This window comes from Jaculus jaculus, chromosome 15 (genome assembly GCF_020740685.1).
Source record: "Jaculus jaculus isolate mJacJac1 chromosome 15, mJacJac1.mat.Y.cur, whole genome shotgun sequence".
Taxonomy (NCBI): Eukaryota; Metazoa; Chordata; class Mammalia; order Rodentia; family Dipodidae; genus Jaculus; species Jaculus jaculus.
The window spans coordinates 26021563-26040776 of record NC_059116.1 but is presented as its reverse complement, the minus strand read 5'-3'; the positions used below and the strand labels follow the sequence as shown (position 1 = coordinate 26040776).

The following is a 19214-nucleotide window of genomic DNA, read 5'->3' as shown; positions in this document are numbered from 1 at the left end:
AGTTCGTTTGCAGTGGCTGGAGGCTCTGGCATGCCCATTCTCTCTCTCTCTCTCAATCTGCTTCTTTCCCTTTCTCACACTCTTAAATTAATTAATTAAATTTTAAAATTTTTCAAAAAAACATACCCCATGTGTCTCACTGGATTGTTGTGGAAAGTAATAAAATAGTGTAAAATTGTATTATGCTATGATTGCTATGTAAGAGAGAAATATATATTTAAATGCTAATAGCTAGCAAATTGAAGAGCATTATGAAACTTTCAGACTCTGGTTAAAGATTATAATCCTTAGGGATTTTAGCTACATTCTTCCAGTCTTAACTTACCTCACTGTGTACTTACACATCTCTGAAAGCCACAGCAGTGTGATTTGGGTGAGAATTAAATTGTGACTGCTCTTCAAAGACATGGGTTTCTGAATCGGAGCCATGTGTTACGGGTAACTTTAACTTTTTAAGTTTGAGTGTTTATATTATTTTATTACTTTTACCATAATTATTTGTTAATGAAGTGCCTCAGTTCCTTGGAATTTCAACAGAAATTAGAATGTGATGGCCGAGACCCAAAGTCCTAATAAGACGCTCTCAGAAGTTAGCCCATAATAGGTTGGTTAGCAACTCAGATAAGGGCAACATCGTGGCCGAAAACACTGTGTGGATGGGGGTTTGGATGCTTGACTTTGCTTTGGGGATGGGGTGGGGGGAGGGGTTAGACAATGAAGTGCGCATGTGTCTAAGTAATGCTGTTTATACTTGTTTTCTCAGAAGAAGACCTATCAATGCATCAAGTGTCAGATGGTTTTCTACAATGAATGGGACATTCAGGTTCATGTTGCAAATCACATGATTGGTGAGTGATACTCTACACCTTATTACAGATAGGCTTTTCTCCTGTTTGTGTACATCAGTGCCTATGTAATTAAACTGTGTGGAAGATGAATTAATTGTCCAACCACCAATGGCTTACCTAGGCATGATTGATTTTGTTTTTATTCCTCTTATTAGACCTGATAAAGCATTAGCACGTTTTATTTCCTGCAAGGGCTAGTTTAGACTTCTGCAGAGGATTATCTTTCTGCTGCCAGTCAAAACACAGGTGATTAACAAATTAAACTTCTAATCATTTTCGCATTATTGAAAACTAACAGGAATGGTTAATGAACTGGATGTTAGCTTTCCATAGAGTTTTAGGCAGGTTTTAATTTCGTAAGTTATTATGATAATGGCACAGCTGCATGACACTTAAGCAGCTTTGTATCAAACTCTAAAGTGGTGAGTTTTGGTGATAGGGAAACATAAATAATTTAAATTGCCGTAAAATATTTTTATATGTATGGTTGTAACAGCCTGGAAATAATCATGACCATAAAGATCAAGAAAAGAATTTAGTAATCATTTTTTCATTCTGCACCAAATTTTCTATAGATCCTTATAGAAGCATTTTTTTTTGGTGGGGGGGGGGATCTCTGATGTTACTCCAGGCCAATGATTTTAGGATATTGCATTTATTACATAGGTTAGAACTAACAAGTTTTTTTTTCATGTATTCATTTCATCCCATTATCCGTTAATTCTTCAGGGGTTACTGCCTATGTTTTTTAATTTGACAAACAGTAATAACACTAGGAGTTTTACCAGCCAATTAAACTTTATCAAGCAGATCTTTTGCTACTGGTAAAATGACAATTGCTATTACTTTGTTCTATTTTTGTTACCCACGTGTGTTTTTAGATAATGAGAGTATTTTGTATTCATTTTATAGTATCCTATAAATCCGTAAATACCTGTGATATAATACTTTAAAAGTTCAATTAACCTTATACTTAACTATTACGAAAGTTTCCTAAAACAGAGAAGAAAATCCAACATTTAGACTCTGAATGTGTTTTCAGGGGGAAACAACTTTATTACATAGTAATGAGGACCATACTCAGAAGGCTGAGTCATAGGGGCTGTTCCAGCTAACATTGATGATCATTGCACTCAACCCTAATAGAATTTCCACTGTTTTTGTATAAATTGATGAAGATAAATTGAGAAGCATGTTGAAAAAATTGATTAATAGCTTTTCAATAGGACTTGCTTTGCTGTTTTCAATTTATGGGTCTTTAGATGGATTATTACTCATAACAACCTAAGTGCTTAATTGTCCAAAAGGAACACATACATAACAGATGAAATATTGATCACTTTATCTCTTTGTTTTCCATTGCTAAGTGTTAATATCATTAGTGATTTCTTATATATCACAAACCATACATACTCCTGACCCTGGCAGGATAGCGTGGAGAATTCTTACTTTTCAAAAAATGGCAGCTCATAGTGGGTTCAAATAATATTTCCTTGCAATTCTCTTTAGTTGGGGATCCTGAAAATTATTTCACATAAACTTCCAAAATGGCTTTTTTTTTTTTTTTTTTTTGATGGACAGGTTAGAAAAAAGAAACTGTTCTTCCCAATGATAAACAGGAGTTCCTATCCCATTACTTCTTCAGTGTCGTTTGGTGGTGGTAGTCATTGTTCTGCCTTGTGTCACAGCTTTGGATAGACTTGCTTGTTTACACTAAGGGAAAATGTAGTAAAATATTGTGAGTCTTGCTTTGGTTGAGCTCTTGTCAGTGTCATACTACTTTTTTTTTTAATTTCTGGATTTATTATTTATGCCAGTACCCAGATGAATGACCTGAATATATCTTCACCCCAGCATTAATGTTCTTTTGTATATGCAGAATCTGAAATGAATGATGACCATAAGAGGCATTTAAATTTTTTCCCCTATTTTGTTTTAGTTTTACAATTTTAGTATCATTTTTGCCCTGGCCCATTTTTTTTTAAATAAACCTGTGCCCTTCTCTTTGTATTTACCCTACATTGTTCGCATCATTAGTGCTTTCCCAAGGCTGCTCCCCTCCACATTATAGTGGATTAATATGACATTCACTTCCTCTTGGGATTGGAACATTTAACAATTCACCTTCTATCAGGGAAGCAAATTCCACTTCACAGAGGGCCTGGTTATTTAATATTCATGCTATTTTAAATAATAAAATATGTGATTCTCTTGCACTTGAGACCTAAACAAATGAATAGCATCCATGTAATTGTTCTATCTGTTGACCAGGCATTCAAGTTCTTAAACTCCATTCACCTTGTTAATATCTAGCAACAGAGAGAGGATATGAAACAGTAACATGTTACCAAAGCTAAGATACCCCCTTTTTTAAATCCCAGGGTGATACTTAGTTTTTTAAATGAGGCAACAGCATTATTTCCTTAGGTAAAATATTTCCATCGAGGGTAGATAGTTTTAGATTATCTGTGTGTGTGTGTGTGTGTGTGTGTGTGTGTGTGTGTGTGTGTGTTTTGTCTAATCAAAAAAATATATAATCTCACCAGGGCATTTAACAGGGGAAGAGGGATCAGGGGCTGTCTGAAAAGCCTCTTATGCTTTGTTAAGAGGGTAGAATGTGTTTTTACAGATTTTATTTTAAATTTCAATCAGTCTAGAGGAAGGATTATGTCACATGATGGAAAATATTATCTGTGGATGGTCCAATGAGGTGTAACTTGAAATTCCTTCTTTAACTAAGTCATTTGCATTTTTCTATGCAACACATATAATTTACTGCTCTTTCAAGCATCTTCCACATGTCTTTCAAGATATGTTGGTTTCAGGCTATTGGCAAGGGGCATTTGCAAACATAAAACAGTGAATATTTCCACCAGATAGCGACAGGAGGTGACTTTGCTTCTTCTTAAGTGCTGTTTTGTAGTGAGGTGTGGACATTCAGTCTGAGTTGCAGGAGTAATTACTAACTAAAAATGCACTGAAGATTTGACTTACATCTATTAAGAACAAAGAAAAAAGGAAAAAGAAAACTTCCATCTTTACATTTGACATAGTTTGCTTAAGAAATCAGGAAATTAGATCAGTATCTAAAGTTTTCTTTTATTCTACACACACGCACACACAAACACACACACAAATCTACGAAACATATTATAAGCTTCTAGGCAATCTATTTCCTTCTTAGTGTCTGCACAGACGAGAAATTTTTCTTGTCTTCCCTTGTTCCTGTCACCGTTTATATTGGTTTTTGAGCTAAGAATCCAAAAAGGAGCCATTGCACATGGTGCTTTTCAGTGTACATTTACTTTCTCTCTCTATCAGCATAATAAAGATTTCAGGTAATTGTCCTCTTTGAGATTTCCAATATTAACATTATTGGGTATGGATCAACAACAAAGAGGCAAAACCAGAGAATCTAAATGTATTTAACCCAGCAAAGGGATTGCCTCATAATTTTATATGAGGCTCAACAGCAGTTGAGTAAATTTCTAAGTGCTTGGACTAAAGGGCTGTTAGGCATGATATGATATAAAGAGATGACATTGCCAAGAACTATTTATGAGAAGCTTAATTTTTTCACTCTGATAATTCTTGACCAATAATCACCAGCCTCTAATTATCTATTTTAGTTAGAAAGAAATTTCATTCACTATGGAGGTTGGCATTGCAACTAGTGAATAAATCCCCGAAGAGACAGATGTGTTCCAAACAGCCACAAACAACTGTCTCATGAAACATAGTGAGCAAATTGCAAGCGGCTGGTAATAGACTACCAACAGTATACTCACCATGGAAGGCCAGTCAGCTTGACAAAGAATGATCAAAGAAGAGCGAGGCCATTACCCTCGGAATTGATGACTGCAGCCATGGACATTGGAGGACAAGTGGTCAGAATATAGCTTTGGCCTCTCTTTTGAAGTGCACGGACAGAGAAATTTCAGGGAATATTATCTACAAATTGCTTTGAGAGGTCTACTTAAAAGTGGATTTTTCCATTTCATTTATATGTCTACATGATTGTGTTATAATGCATTTGTAAGGTGTCTGAGTCCCCCATTGCAATGATAAGATTATTAAGGTCTAGAAATAGTCACAATAAACACCCTAGACAGGTCAAGGGTGAAACTGAAGCATTTTAGGGACGAAAATACACTTATTTCTGGTAAAACATATGTAGACTTTGAGACCACAAACACTAGTATGAAAAGCCTTGGTTTTTTTTCATTCATATCTCTAATACTCAGTGTTCTTTAGATAGTTAGAGTCTGTGAGTATAAAGAGACTCCATGCATGCAGGAATATATGTACTGCATGTGTTGTTATACATGGCATATATCACTGATGCTAAGACAAAATAAAAGAAGGTGCAAATCGGTTTAGAACAGTTCAGTGACGTTTCAGTGTGTTCTTATAATGAGTGACATTCATACATTCTCCAGTTTGCTTGGTGGCCAGGGTCACAAGGGCATTCTTCCTGTTTCGTTCCTTTAGTAAGGTCTACACAGGAATGAATCTTCATTACAGTTTGATGACAGTATCACCTCTGAGGCATTTCAGCTTGAGTGCTCTTGCTTTGGAATAGACAAACAAACAAACAAACAAACAATATTTTGAAGTCTAGAGTACTTTTGGATTCTGTGGCTTAAAGGGAGATAGCCACATATCTGCATAGAAAAATAAAGGGCTATGTTGCGTGTCAAACTCTATTTTAATTGACTTTAGAAAAGAATGAACAGAAGTGGATCTATGAGTGAGGGTTTGTGTGTGTGACCATAGGATCTTAAGGAGCAGAAAATCATTGAAATTCTTTGGATCAGACGACTGAATTGTTTTCTTAAAGTCTTTATTTGTTTGCCTAAAAAAAAAAATGCAGGGAATTAATAAACAAGCGCTTGGTGTTACATAGGATGAAATGCTGGCTTATTTCATCAAGAGCTGGATTACAAAAATGCTGAAATCTGGGCAGTTTAATGGTAAGAGAAAGCTTCCCTCATGTGGGCAATGCTGGCTGATTTGAAAAGCCCGTAAAGGGTTTCTGCATGGACCATACAAAAGGATACTTTCTCTTTAATAGCCATCTGTACAGGAGACACGAGCAGTGGGCCAGGTCATCTCTCCTCAGCTGTCATGATATTAACGTAGGTAATGGAGCAAGCTCCGCATTCTGCCGGGTGTTGTTTTTCATAGATGTTCATCGATTTACACAGATAATTCTATTTATTTCTTAGAGTTGGTCCAAGTGAGCCAGGCAGAATAACAAACACCAAAAGCATTTCCAATGACTTTATCTTTGTTTGTACCGTTAACTTTTGTCTAAAAGATGGTGTCACACCTACTGTGCAGATGGCTGCATGATCTGTAAACCAGCCAAAACATTTAAACAAATGTGTGATCTGGGGATAGATTAAATAAAGGATAAAATGGAGTGTGGGCCACAAATTCTAATAATCAGATGATTTTACGTTGTATGCAGTGTGGAGCGATGGTCACAGTGATAGCAGGGAGAGCTTGCCAATGACAGCAAGGTGCCTTATAGATCTCAGGATGGAGCCTGTGGCCTGGTAGGCCTCAGTTTGAGAGCCACACATTTGCTGTACAGCTGGCGGCTCTGTATGGGGACATCAGATAAAACTTATGTAAAATGAAGTGTTATTGCTTAGTTTGAAATTGTTCAGAGAGGGAATTCGCAGACAGTAACTGAAAACAGAATTCATAGTACCAATGAAGCAGACTGTAAATATGAAGAGGGTTTAATTATCTGCGCAATTTAACAAAAATTCAAGATGTATTCAGAAAGGACATCCGCCAGCATCAATAGAATATGTCTACACCGTGTGCTGAGTACAAAGGTGGGGGGGGGCATCTTGCAAGGGTTGCTGACCATCAGCCCTCCTAAAAACAGAAACAGCTGAAAAGAAAGGAAAAGAGAAGAAAAAAAAAATGTGTCTTTTTTTTTTTTCTTTCTTTTTCTGAAGGAGGGCAGGACTTTCCAGAGTTCATTCTGGCCAGTTTGGTTTTGATTTCTTGAGAATGAAATAGTGTAGAATGAGAATCTGTAGGTCTCTAAGCTAATCTCTGTGGGAAGCTACTAACAGGCAGGTCAGGGTGTTTATTTTTATTGTGTGTATGTGTTGTCCTTGCTTTACAAGAGTGAAAAATCCTGACAGCAAATGTGGTTTCTCATTAACAAGCCTCAAAGAAAGCTTCTTAGCTATATCTTAGGATGTTAATTTTCTTGCCACAGGGAAGATTTGGGCTGAGCCTGTAGACAGAACCTAGATTCAGTTTTTCACCATCTTAAGGGGGCCTTAGAAGAAAGTGGCTGTCAGGTAGCATTGCTGTAGCCACCCAGCTTCCTCTGACTCCATCCAGAGGATCTGGGGAGGAAGGCTGCACATGATGGGAGTGCCATGTGGCCCACTGCCTCGCCATGGTAGGACTTCCATCTCTCACTTTATCCTCGCCCTTGACTTCCTATAGAGACTATGCCACAAGAGTATTCATTTTTTTTTTCCCACTCACTATTAAATAAATAGGCTTATTATCCACTGTGGGTATCTGTTTGGGGATTGAAGCTTATAGACCAAGTATGTCTGAGTGGAGGGTATGCTGAAAGTCACACACACACACACACACACACACACACACACACACACACACGCATCATGACCTATTTCCACATGATCTGATCCCACCCAGCCAAAGGGAAGGTTTCCTGTGACCTCTTTTTATAGGTTAGGTCAGTAGTTCCAGGGCACGAGCAGTGGTAAACAAGGGGAAAGAGCCAAGCGGAGAGTGGGTGTCAAGCCTCAGCTGCTCATCTTTGTTGCATTTGGAGAGCTGATGGGGTTTCGTAGGTCACCTTTAGAATTATGCCTATGACAGCAGTAGCTACCTGCCAAGTTTGCAAGGTATCTCACAGCTCTCAGGATGGCGCCTGTGGCCCTGTAGGCCTCCGTTGGAGGGGCACACATTTGCTGTACAGCTGGCAGCGCCGTATGGGGCAGCCGAGTGGGCTGTTAGGGAGCTGGAAAGGAGACAAGCATGAAATTTCTTCTAACCCCAACTCTGTTTCTCTGTACTGTTGGCTGCTTCTCAGTTCCTTGACAAAAAAAAAAAAAAAAGAAAGAAAAAGAAAAAAAAAAAAAACCAATCAGGCACCCTTTAATCCGCCTGTGATTACCACTGGTATAAAAAGGGAAGCATAATGAGGAAAAATGCCTCGTTTTGTTGCCTTCAAAAGCCAACAAATTGGAGTTAACTTGACAGGAAGTGGCTTAATAATTAGATTATTTATTTATTCCTGACACATATCCCCCTGTTACTAGTCTCAGGAGACCCTGTAGATGGTACGATTTTCAAGCTGCCATTACTTCGCTGTCTTTTGCGAACAAAGAAGCTACTGTCTATCAGTCAATTAAATGCACTCTTTAAGCAGAGGCTGCGAAGTCCTCAATGGAAGGAGCCCTGGGACGTTGCGGCGGGTGGATGATTTTCCTTTCTCTGTACTGTACATCACACTCTCAACTACAGTCCCCACAGAGATGGAATAAAGTCATGCATTAAAATATCACTTGTTGATTTGTTTGCTAATGAAGAGCCATTGAAATGTTTGTGTATCTCTGTGGCAAAATTGTTGATAAAAGGGCCTACTTGCCAGCATATCTGAGTTCATCTGCCCTGAGTGCTTGTTTAAGAGTTATTAAAATGAAAGTCAACAAACAACAGAATGGGAGGGGGGAAACGGAGATAACAAGAGTTTTCTTACTATTTTCATCAAATTCAGCACACAAAGGCAGGAAACACAGAGAAATAATGTCATTTCAGTTCCTTGCTTACATTACACTAATGCACACACCTTGTTTTCCCTGGCATTAAAAATGGCTTTTTCCTCATGTTTTGAAGCTCTGTGTTTTAAGTATGGAAAGATGCTAGAACCCGTTTTGTGAGGATCATGCAGCAGCATTTTTTTTTTTTTCCCTTCTGTGGCCTTTTCTCTAACTCGAACAGTTGTCAAAAGTTGTGGGGGGGGGAGCTCAGTGAGACAAAAAAAGAATCTTTGAAGAATCGGGACCAGCATCCCAAACTCTATACAGACCTAACGCTGTACTTGACGGTTCCCTCTTCTGTTCGCTTCTGTCTCCTCTTCTTTTCCACATTCCTTTTGGTCCACCTTAGTGATGGTACCCTTGCTAGTAGACAAGCATGTGTGCCTTCACACGATCCTTGCACATTTCCTGACAACTGTGCGCAACTTTGCTGCATTTCTCTGAGCTCCTCCCATTTATTGCCATTGTAGTTTGAGAGCATATGTGTGGTACTTTAGAGGTCCACAGGGTTGTCTGGGCTGGAAGGCTTAGATAATATTATGACAGCTCAATGATGAAATATTTAGCTATGGTTCTGCCGTTCAAATGGATATATCCATTAGGATTTTAAACTGGGGCCACTGAACACTGGAAAAATTGTCCCTTCTGCATATCTCTAGGCTTTGTAAAGATGATACAAGGCTTTCACGATAGTTTTCACAATCATCTAACAAGAAGCTATAAAGAATTAATTCACAGCATCATCAGATGGCTGTATTTCTTATTTATACCCTGTTATTCCAAGTCATTTTGTTAGAAAAAGCCTAGATACTCAGAGGTGTTTTATAATAGAAAATGAATTTGAAACTCTTTCATTAATTGGTGATTAATATGTTTCAGGATTAGTTTAAGCAGGGCTCTACCTCCTGCCCAGTCAAGTATGTTCTGGTTAATATCCAATTATCTGCACCTTCATAGTTATTATGTCTTAATATTTCGGATATGATAACCAGAAACTTGAGAGTCATGTTAATGAGGAGCATAGAGCAAGAATTAACCAATGACATACTCAGTGATCCTTGGTGAGGAAAGAAGCTCTCTCTTTCTCACTTCACACATCGCTTCGGTATCCTGTGAGCACTGATTGAGAAGTAAGACTTCCAACTACTGCAGGCAAGCATTAGAAAAAAATCAATCCTTGCCTTTAAAATAACACAAACTTGAATTTTCAATATGATTGTTCACCTGAAACCATTGTTTCTGTTCATCTTATGGAAGGTAAACATGGGAATCAGAGCCTATTTATATTTTGTAAACGAGAGACGCTGTGGCTCTTTATCCTTTCCCTTTAACCAAGCCACAAGTCTGTACCCCTTCAAAGGACATTTTAACGAAGATTAATTTGGATTCCACTTAATACTCCACTAAGGAAATAGTTTCTCCTTGCTACTTTTTATCCTCTCTCTTTCTCCAAGATGAGCCACCATGCTATAAACAGGCCACACCACTGGTTTAATTCCCCGCCCCCACCCAGATCCATTTACTGTTGAGCCATGTGACTTAGGCCCAGGAGGGGTGGCTGCTGGGGTGGCAGATAGAACAGGGCCGTCACCACCAGTCCACTGTGCATGTTCCCCATTGCATGTCGCATTGTCATGAAGCGACATCAGTAACTTGCAATGAAGGGCGATGGTTGCATAGGGACCCTTACTACACCTTGGGGTCCATTGGTACCAGCTTATTCCTTTTATTGGTATTATTACTTCCCATCTTCTTGACTCCCTTGCTTCTGAACTTGCTGGGGGCCACCAGTGCATTGCAAAGGGGACCTTGAGGAACACTACAGACATCTTTTTTTTTTTTTTTTTTTTTTTTTCCCTTCCCAGGCTCATACCAATCACCATTCAATCCCAAAGCCAGCTATTCCTGGGCATTCCTTGGCTTCATTGAGAGCACTTACATTGTCCCTTCTCTCTACCTTCTTCAAAGAGCCAAAGGACTGAGAAGAAAAGGGACACCTTCCACACACTCTCTGCAGATTGTAATCTCTAGGCAAGGGGATCAATCTGTGAACCATCCTGACTTGACCCTTCCCCCTAAAACCTTTAATAATTGACCAAAGGGAACCAGCTGGGGTGGCTACTTAATAACAAGAATTAATCCTCAATATTTTTTTAGGTTTCCTTAAGACATAAGTTATTATGAATGTTGTATAAGTAGGTAGTTTTGTACCCCCTCCCCCTGTGCAAAATCACCTATTTTCTGATCCAGTGGGATCAGTTCACAATAACTAAGGACAAACCAGTGTGGGTTGAAATCAGAGACCCTATGCTCACTGAGGAAGGTTTTAATCTTGGAACAATTTTGTGGGAACTTGGGGGTGACTGTTAATTCCTCTACTGTCATAGTGGCAGTACGTGTGTCCACACGTGTTCAAATTCTAGTGCCGCTTTTATTCTGTCTTTCTTCCTCTGGCTTGAGATGTTGTGCAGCATTCAAAAGAAAATACCGAATTAGAACTGACACACCTTCAATTGAACCATCAAGTCTTTTAAAACTGCTTGGCCATGACGCCAGTCCCATGCTACCTGACCGTACACACTTCCGATTGTGGGCCAAAGAGCATTGATTTTGAGCTGTCATTTCTAGGGCACATGCTGTAGAATTGAAATTTAAACCTTAATCCACTCAGTAATGCAATTAATTTTTAATGTGCAGTAATACTAATTGAAATAGCTTGAATTTAGTAAGTCACCACAAGACATGTTCAAAAGCAAGAGTCTCCAATGAGAACTAGAAGGACAGATAATCATTGTTACAGTGTTTACAGAATAAAGATTCATGCTGCAGGTTTCCAGTGGAAAGAAGTTTTCTTTAAATTAGATTATGTTGTATCTCTTTAAGAAGAGAAATAGGGGCTGGACAGATGGCTTAGCAGTTAAGGCGCTTGCCTGCCAAAGCCTCAGGACCCAGGTTCAATTCCCCAGTATCCATGTAAGTCAGATGCACAAAGGAACACATGCGTCTGGGATTCATTTATAGTGGCTAGAGGCCCTGACATGCCCGTTATCTCACTCTCTCTCTGTCTGCTTCATTGTCTCTCTTAAATAAATAAATAAATGCATTATTTTTAAAAAGTTAAAAAGAAGAGAAATGCATTTTTCAGGGAGAGGGAGAATTGCTATTTTCTACCCACCATAGGGACTAACTGAGGCCTTCATGACCCCACAGTGAATCCCATAACCTCACTGAAGAAGGCCTCAGGGTAATGGACCAGGGGTAAGGGGATAAAAGAATATAAACTTTTATTATATATATATACATATATATATATATATATATATGTATATGTACATATATATATGTATATGTAGATATTAGTTTTAAAATGTAAACTATTAATTTTTAAGGAATAATGTGAAGTAGAAATTTTTTGTTGTATTCTTTGTGGTAGGGTCTTGCTCTAGCCCACCCTGACCTGGAATTCACTACATAGTCTCAGACTAGCCTCAAACTCACAGCAGCTTTCCTGCCTCTGCCTCTTCCTGAGGGCTGTGATGAAAGCTGTATGCCACCACACCCGGCTGAGTAGAAATATTTTGACATGTTTGCAAAAATAATATTGACTCATTTAAAAAGTCAATTACAATTGTTGCCATTGAAGTCACCTGCCAACAATGCCGTGTTCAAGAGCAACAGACTGGATGGGCAGTCTCACTATATGGCTTATATGTAAAATATTTTCCAGATTTGACGCATGTGTATACTTTATTGGCTGTCTGTAAATCAACTGGTTTTTTTTTTTTAATTTGTAATCTGATGAACCAAGAATACACTCTACTTTCTTATATTCCAAAGCTTTAGCCTTTGTATATTATTTCAAAATGGCCTTTTGAATGTCTTGTGGAGTGTTTCCTTTTTAGCCACAGTAAAGCAAATTTTGCACAGTAAAAACCAAATAGGTTTTCATTCATTTCTGCACCAAGAAAGGCTCCCTAATCACACTTATCTGCTGATAAATGAAGGCTTCTTAAAATGCATCTACTGTACTGATACATGGCTCACAGAGTGTTTAAAATGAGCCCCAGCAATACAAGAAAGCTAGCAGTATATCTTTCCTTTGTGGCTCACACATTACAGTATTTAGTAATCCAATAGCGCTGATAAATATTTAGTAAAAGTTCACTCAAAACCTGGGCATCTACTCAAATGGGATTTGAAGACATTCTTGTAGCACATAAGGAAAAAATGATATTAGAGAACATGCACCCAGGGTAGTGTGGGGTGTTGTTTAAATGACATGTGCGGGAACTGGGTACGAAGCTAGTTTACCCCCACAAAACTCATAGATTAATTCGCATTATTTGGATTAAGGGTTCAGACTCACCTTCATCATGCATGCTATTGTGATTATTAACATAGCATGTGAACATGGCACCATAGCCTGTTGAAAAAGAAAAGGCCTTAATTGTGAGTGTTTTTATTTATTTGTTTGCTTGTAAGAGAGAGAGGAGATAGAAAGAATGGGAACACCAGAGCCACTGAGAACAAACTCCAGGCACATGTGCCACCATGTGAATCTGGCTTAAGTGTGTTCTAGGGACTCAAACCTGGGTCCTTAGGCTTTGCAGGCAAGTGCCTTTACCACCTAGCCATGTCTCCAGCCCAGTTTGATTATTTTAATGCTTGCCAGCATCAGCTGGGCTTTATAGTAAATATGTTCACTTTTTCATCTGATAAAGAGAGATCAAAAAAAGAGAAATGAGGGGGGAAACCAATGTATAGACCATTAAATTCATATTAACCCATCAAATTGATGCACAGTACAAGACTTTTTTACTATCTATTTAGGAGTGCTATGGTCAATACCAAATACATATTGCTATACTCTGATAAGATACATTGTAGATCATATTTTTCAGTTTTTTTCTTATATCTGATAGTTATCCAAATATCAATAATTATTCTTTTAACTGGGACGAACGTTATTTGCCATGAATGTTATGTGAAAGTATCACCGGTAACAATGATGCTGACTCATTGTACCCTTCATGCTGGGGGGTCAGAGTTCACATTGAAACCTTTCAATGTTTAATCGTATCATTAGTTTTAAAGGTGTGAAGACAAGAGCTCATAGTTGGTTTCCATTTACATATAATGTGGGTTTGATTCTTCTAGGAGCTGATTTGCTATCCTCTAATTCCCCTTCTGTTTTATATGCAGCCAGGGGCCACACAGTATTCATTCAAACTGCAGAGAGACACATATCACCTGTAAAATATGGCTTCCTGATCTCATTGTCTTATTTGTGATCTCACAAGCAGAATCATAAGATTCATCAGGGGCCAGAGGAAACACATTTCGTTGAGTCTAGGTGTATTTCCTGTGATTTCAAATAAGAGCATCTCACACACAAAAAAAAAGGGATCAAGGAGAAGGCATTAAGGACACATGAAGCAGAAGTGGGGGGGGGGCTCCACATGTAGGTGTGTTTAATATGCAGTGCTTGATGTATGTTGACCTCAGGTTATGAGAGTAGAAAATCCCATTTTCCAGCTTGTTTCAAATGTGGTAAAAATGCTGCTTCAGTTGGTTTATGCTACTCACATTGGGAAAGGTGCTTATACTGTGATAATTATCATCAAGGAATATTAATGTGTTCAGCATTTGTAACCCAAAAACTCATTATAGCTTAAGCTGTGCATCATCTGTGAAGAGAGAACTTTGCCAGGATCCGCTCGTCACAGGGGTCGCCTCCTGCTTGCTGCCGAGTGGTCAGAGGACTGCAAGAGGTCACTCAGGCTATTTTAGAAAGCTGAAGTTTTGCAAATTTTGAATCACTGCCTTCTGTTTAAAAAAAAAAAAAAGCTTCTTGTTCTTGCCTCAAAATGTCCTTCTAATTGAATGCATAGTAGAGTGCAAAACAGAAATAATAAGATTAAATCCATGTGATAGCTGAGGAATGGTGATGTCAAATTGGAGAAGGCTGGCATGTGTGCTCCATGCCAAGATAATTGAAGTGGCTGCACCCCCTCTTCTGTCATTGAGAGAAAGGGATTCATTTACACCCATTTTCTTAATGCAGGAGCCCTTGGGTTTCAGATGGAAATGCCCCCCCCCCCCCATTAGGGCTGTACTTCCCAGCCCTCTAGCTGGAAAGTGTATAAATAAGACTGTGGACTCAGCCTTCATTTTGGAGCAGCCATGTCCTTAGTTAGTCTGACAGTCTTTCCTATGAGCCTAAACTGTGCCAGGATCGCTTCTCATATATTTAAGCCATCTTGGTCAAGCACAGATAAAGATTTTCAGATGCTTGCATAAAATCACTCCTGGTCAGGGTGAGGGTGTAGGAGAGGGCATTGACATGATGGGAAAGAGACTCTGGGGGTATGTCAAGAACCCTAAAATTTAATCTGATTAAAGAACCATTTGGCCAGTTCCAATAGACGTTGTAGGTGATCGTCTTCCTGATTGTGTGCGTCCACACCTGTGGTGGTTCATCTTTCTGCAAGGGACTGTGTGCCTATGATATTTTTTACATGGCTAAATCCCATTATTTCCCCCCAACCACCACCACCACTGAGCCTTTGCTTGTCATGTCCCATAAGTCACATTGCTCAGTACTGTGTGTTCTGGTTTATGTAGGCCAGGCAGAGAGCAGAACGGAGGCTCAGCTCTGTCAGGCTGTCTGGCTTTGTAGGACTGCTGTGTCTCCGAGGTCAAATCGTGAACCTGACCTTGCTCCTGGGAGGACTAAGGAAATACGTTTCATAACTTCCCATGGACTTAAGTGAAGAGTAAGAAGAAAAAAATAAATAAAAAACCTGAAGCCCACAGGCTCTGTTTGGCTGAGCTGCAAAGTGTAACTTCTTCAAGCAGGGAAGCTGACGACTGTGGATGGAGGCTTCCTTACTGTGAGGGGTCACTGCCGTGGGTGCACCGTGCTCCGGGCTTTGGGGGCTACGGTAATCATTCAAATAGCCCGGCAGGCACAAACACACAAGTTGATAATCTGGAGGTAACTTGCTGAAACAGGAATTTAACTTACCTGTTAAAATCACTTGCAGGAAGGAATGCCGACAGACCGAGCCCAAGAATCCAGCCCACTCACTGTGCCTTCCTTTGAAAGCAATTATTTTGTTGTCCTCGCCGTGGTTGTTCTGTTTTGAAGATGATAGAAACTTTGTTTCCTACAGCATTGCACTCTTGCCACACAATGGATGATGTCTGAACCCAGAGACAGCTCCTCTACAGTTGGGGGGGGGGGCTGGGACATGACAGGGTTGTGGAGAGATACAGTGGTGGCAGCTCTTCTGTGAGGATGTAAACTTAATAATCTTTATGAATTTTGAGTAACTCATAACTCCACTTCCTCACCCAAAGATGCATTATGAAAAGATTGCTTCTAAATCCTTCAGACATTCTCTGCACTTATGATACATGCCACCCTCTCTACCTTGAGGCATTGGAAATGAATGTGGGCTTTCTCGTAAGAGATAAAAATGTATACTTTAGAAGGAGCAAATTGCATTTTCATGTTTAAGTTCACTATTTGCTCTTGATGTGGCGAGATCCAAATGTGAAGAATTGCTTTTGACATTATTTCACTGACTTCCTCGCCCCAGACCACTACATTACTATGCTGAAATGCTCTGTCACATGGGAGAAAGGTGATGTTGAAAACCCGGAAAGCAGCATCCTAGGCTCAGGTTGCTTGGAATAACCATAACTTCTTTAACTCTCCAAACAACTTGATTTATCTTAGTGATGAATGAATGCTTGAATAAAATGGCATCTTTTAAGGAAAAAAAAAAACGGGCTGGAGAGATGGCTTAGCGGTTAAGCGCTCGCCTGTGAAGCCTAAGGACCCTGGTTCGAGGCTCGGTTCCCCAGGTCCCACGTTAACCAGATGCACAAGGGGGCGCACGCGTCTGGAGTTCGTTTGCAGAGGCTGGAAGCCCTGGCGCGCCCATTCTCTCTCTCTCCCTCTATCTGTCTTTCTCTCTGTGTCTGTCGCTCTTAAATAAATAAATAAAATATTTAAAAAAAGGAAAAAAAAACCATTCCCTTCAACTTTTATAGATTCAGATGCAAATGAAAAGATAAATTCAAATTTCTCTAAACGTCTCTTTTATACAATCTATAACTTGAACCAAATATGTTATGAAGTAAAATTTAAAATATATTCAAAAGCTTTAAATTGTGTGACTTTCTTCTGAAACCTAGTTTGAATTTCCTTTATAAAGAACTACACACACATACAAACAGACTTAAACACACACACACACACACACATATATGGAGAGAGAGAGAGTTTTCTTATGTATTTGCATGTGTGAATACACATGTATGTATATGCACAGAAACATCTGTATGTGGACATGTACTCACTGGTAAACTTTTTTTTTTTTTTCTGCCACAGACTCCCTGCTGGACCACTCCCTGACTTATGTTTAACATGTTTCCAGCAGCTCAGAGTGCTGGGACTCACATGAAATAGAAACCATGGCGCTTATATTGCAGTGTGATGTTTGAAAGAGAGATATTGGAAAAGGAGGTTTTTTGGCTTGACTCCCTTTTTAGATGTAATTGCTGCTTCATTAGGACTTGGAAGAGCTTCCTGTGGTTAAATTTAATCAAATGGCTCAGAATAACAAAATTTGTACACTCAGAATTTCAGGACAGTTCTGTATATGAAATATAATATTGTCAAATATAAGATGTACCCTCCTACCCCCACTCTTGCATGCATACATAGATCACCACATCTATTACCACCACCACCAACAATGCATTTGCAAAATGCTGTAAGGTACTATCTCAAACCTAATTCTTCCTCCCTTTTGGTCACATGTCGGTAAATTATCATGCATAGATGTATGGAACATAAGAAATCCATTCAAACGAATTTGGGGGTTGTTTGGTTTGGATAAAAACCCCACACTAGGGCAAACAGGTTTGAGAGCTTCATAGATTTTACTTGGACAGGTGTCAATCATCTGTTCTTCCAGGCATGACAGGCGGCTGTTATTATTTCTCATATTATACAGATGGGGAAATTAGGGCTTGAACTGTCAGCCCCAGGAGACAAGCGTCGGTGTGCTTGCATGTAAAGAGACAAACTCACACTGTGGAGTCTTTCCTCATCACCTCAGCCATGCAGTCAACATCTCTTCACACATGCACTGGTTGCTCAGTGTGGGAAATGGGATGTTCTTAGCAATTGCTTTACCACAGTTGCAACCAGGTCTGATGTGGATGCCATTTCCTAGGCAACAAGGTTCATCTTTGGCTTAACAAAACAAAACAAAAACTGGTTTTTCCATTAAAAGTAGTAAGGATTTAGCCTACTTACTTCTAGTCTTTTTTTTTCTTAAAGTCACCTACTTGGAAAGAGCTAAGTTACATTTCTGCTTCAGAATTCATTAGAAATAGCAGGAAACAGGCCACAGAGTGACAGAAACAGCTACATTCAGCGTAAATAGACATGAGCATAGGCCACAGCTCTACATAACTACTAATGTATGAGCATGCAGCGTTGGGATGTTCGTGGCTCTGCAAAGTAGCAAGTGGTTATCTTCCTATCTTTGTGAAAGTTGGCCTGAGAGATTTAAATGACAATCGCTTTGTGCTGAGCACTGTTTAGAATCCAGACTCAAACACCCTGCAATGTATGAAAACATACATGCCATAGATACATCCAAACAGGACCCATGTTGTCTAACTGTTGTCGGAAGTGGGAAAGGAATTAGACTGAAGTGCTTCTAGTGATCCCTTTCCATAGACATGTGAGCCTGAATTCACTACTGGAAGGTTGGAAAGGGGGTAATACATTATTTGCACATTTGCTGAAACATGAAAAATACATTGGGGACAGTTATATGACGTTCATCAGAGTTTGTTTTTATATAGTTCCTTTTGAACTGAGACTATATTTAGTTGCCAAAATGCATTACTTGGTAGAGAAGGAATAATGAGAAGGTAATGGGGACAACCTTTTTGTTAACAATATATTTTTTTTTGTCTACGTTGTATGTGTTGCTGTATTCAGCAAAAAAAAGGGAAGCATATTCTCTATTCCAGACACAAGACCAGAGCAAAATTTTGCAGGTTTTCTCCCAAAATCCAGGAGGAACAATGGCCAGTAAAATGAAAGTGCCATCTGGGTCTAGATATGAGGTCATTGCCAACTCCTCATTGGTACTGGTAGAATGCTGACAATAATGATGATACATTCTAGCTTTATACGTGTTCTTGCCATCGGAGCTGCTAAACTGCTTTTAATTTTTATTACAGTTAATGTTTTTGCCTAACTAAAAATTCTGGCCATGTTGTGAATATAAACTTGACTAAAATGTTTTGTTTTGTTTTGTTTTTCAACCAATCCAATTAGCCAGCAGATGCCTTCCCTACTAGGTGAGCCTATAGGTTTTGCAATGCATGGGCAAAAAACTCAATATCTTCACAAAGCATAAAGTTTGCATTCCTGAAAGTGAGAACAAGGGTAGGTTCCTCCTTGGATATGTCTAGTTTTTAGTTTTTCAGCTCCACATCATGA

General features: G+C 39.1%; 1 protein-coding gene across 3 annotated transcripts in view; it reads left to right on the top strand.

Annotated features, from left to right (window-relative positions):
* Positions 1 to 19214, top strand: part of Znf521 (zinc finger protein 521) — a 321006-nt gene that overhangs the window by 181774 nt on the left and 120018 nt on the right. For all 3 annotated transcript variants that reach the window (XM_045134887.1, XM_045134889.1, XM_045134886.1), the window contains one exon: positions 764 to 848. In XM_045134887.1, the coding sequence (XP_044990822.1) occupies positions 764 to 848 (85 nt within the window). The remainder of the gene's footprint in view (positions 1 to 763; positions 849 to 19214) is intronic.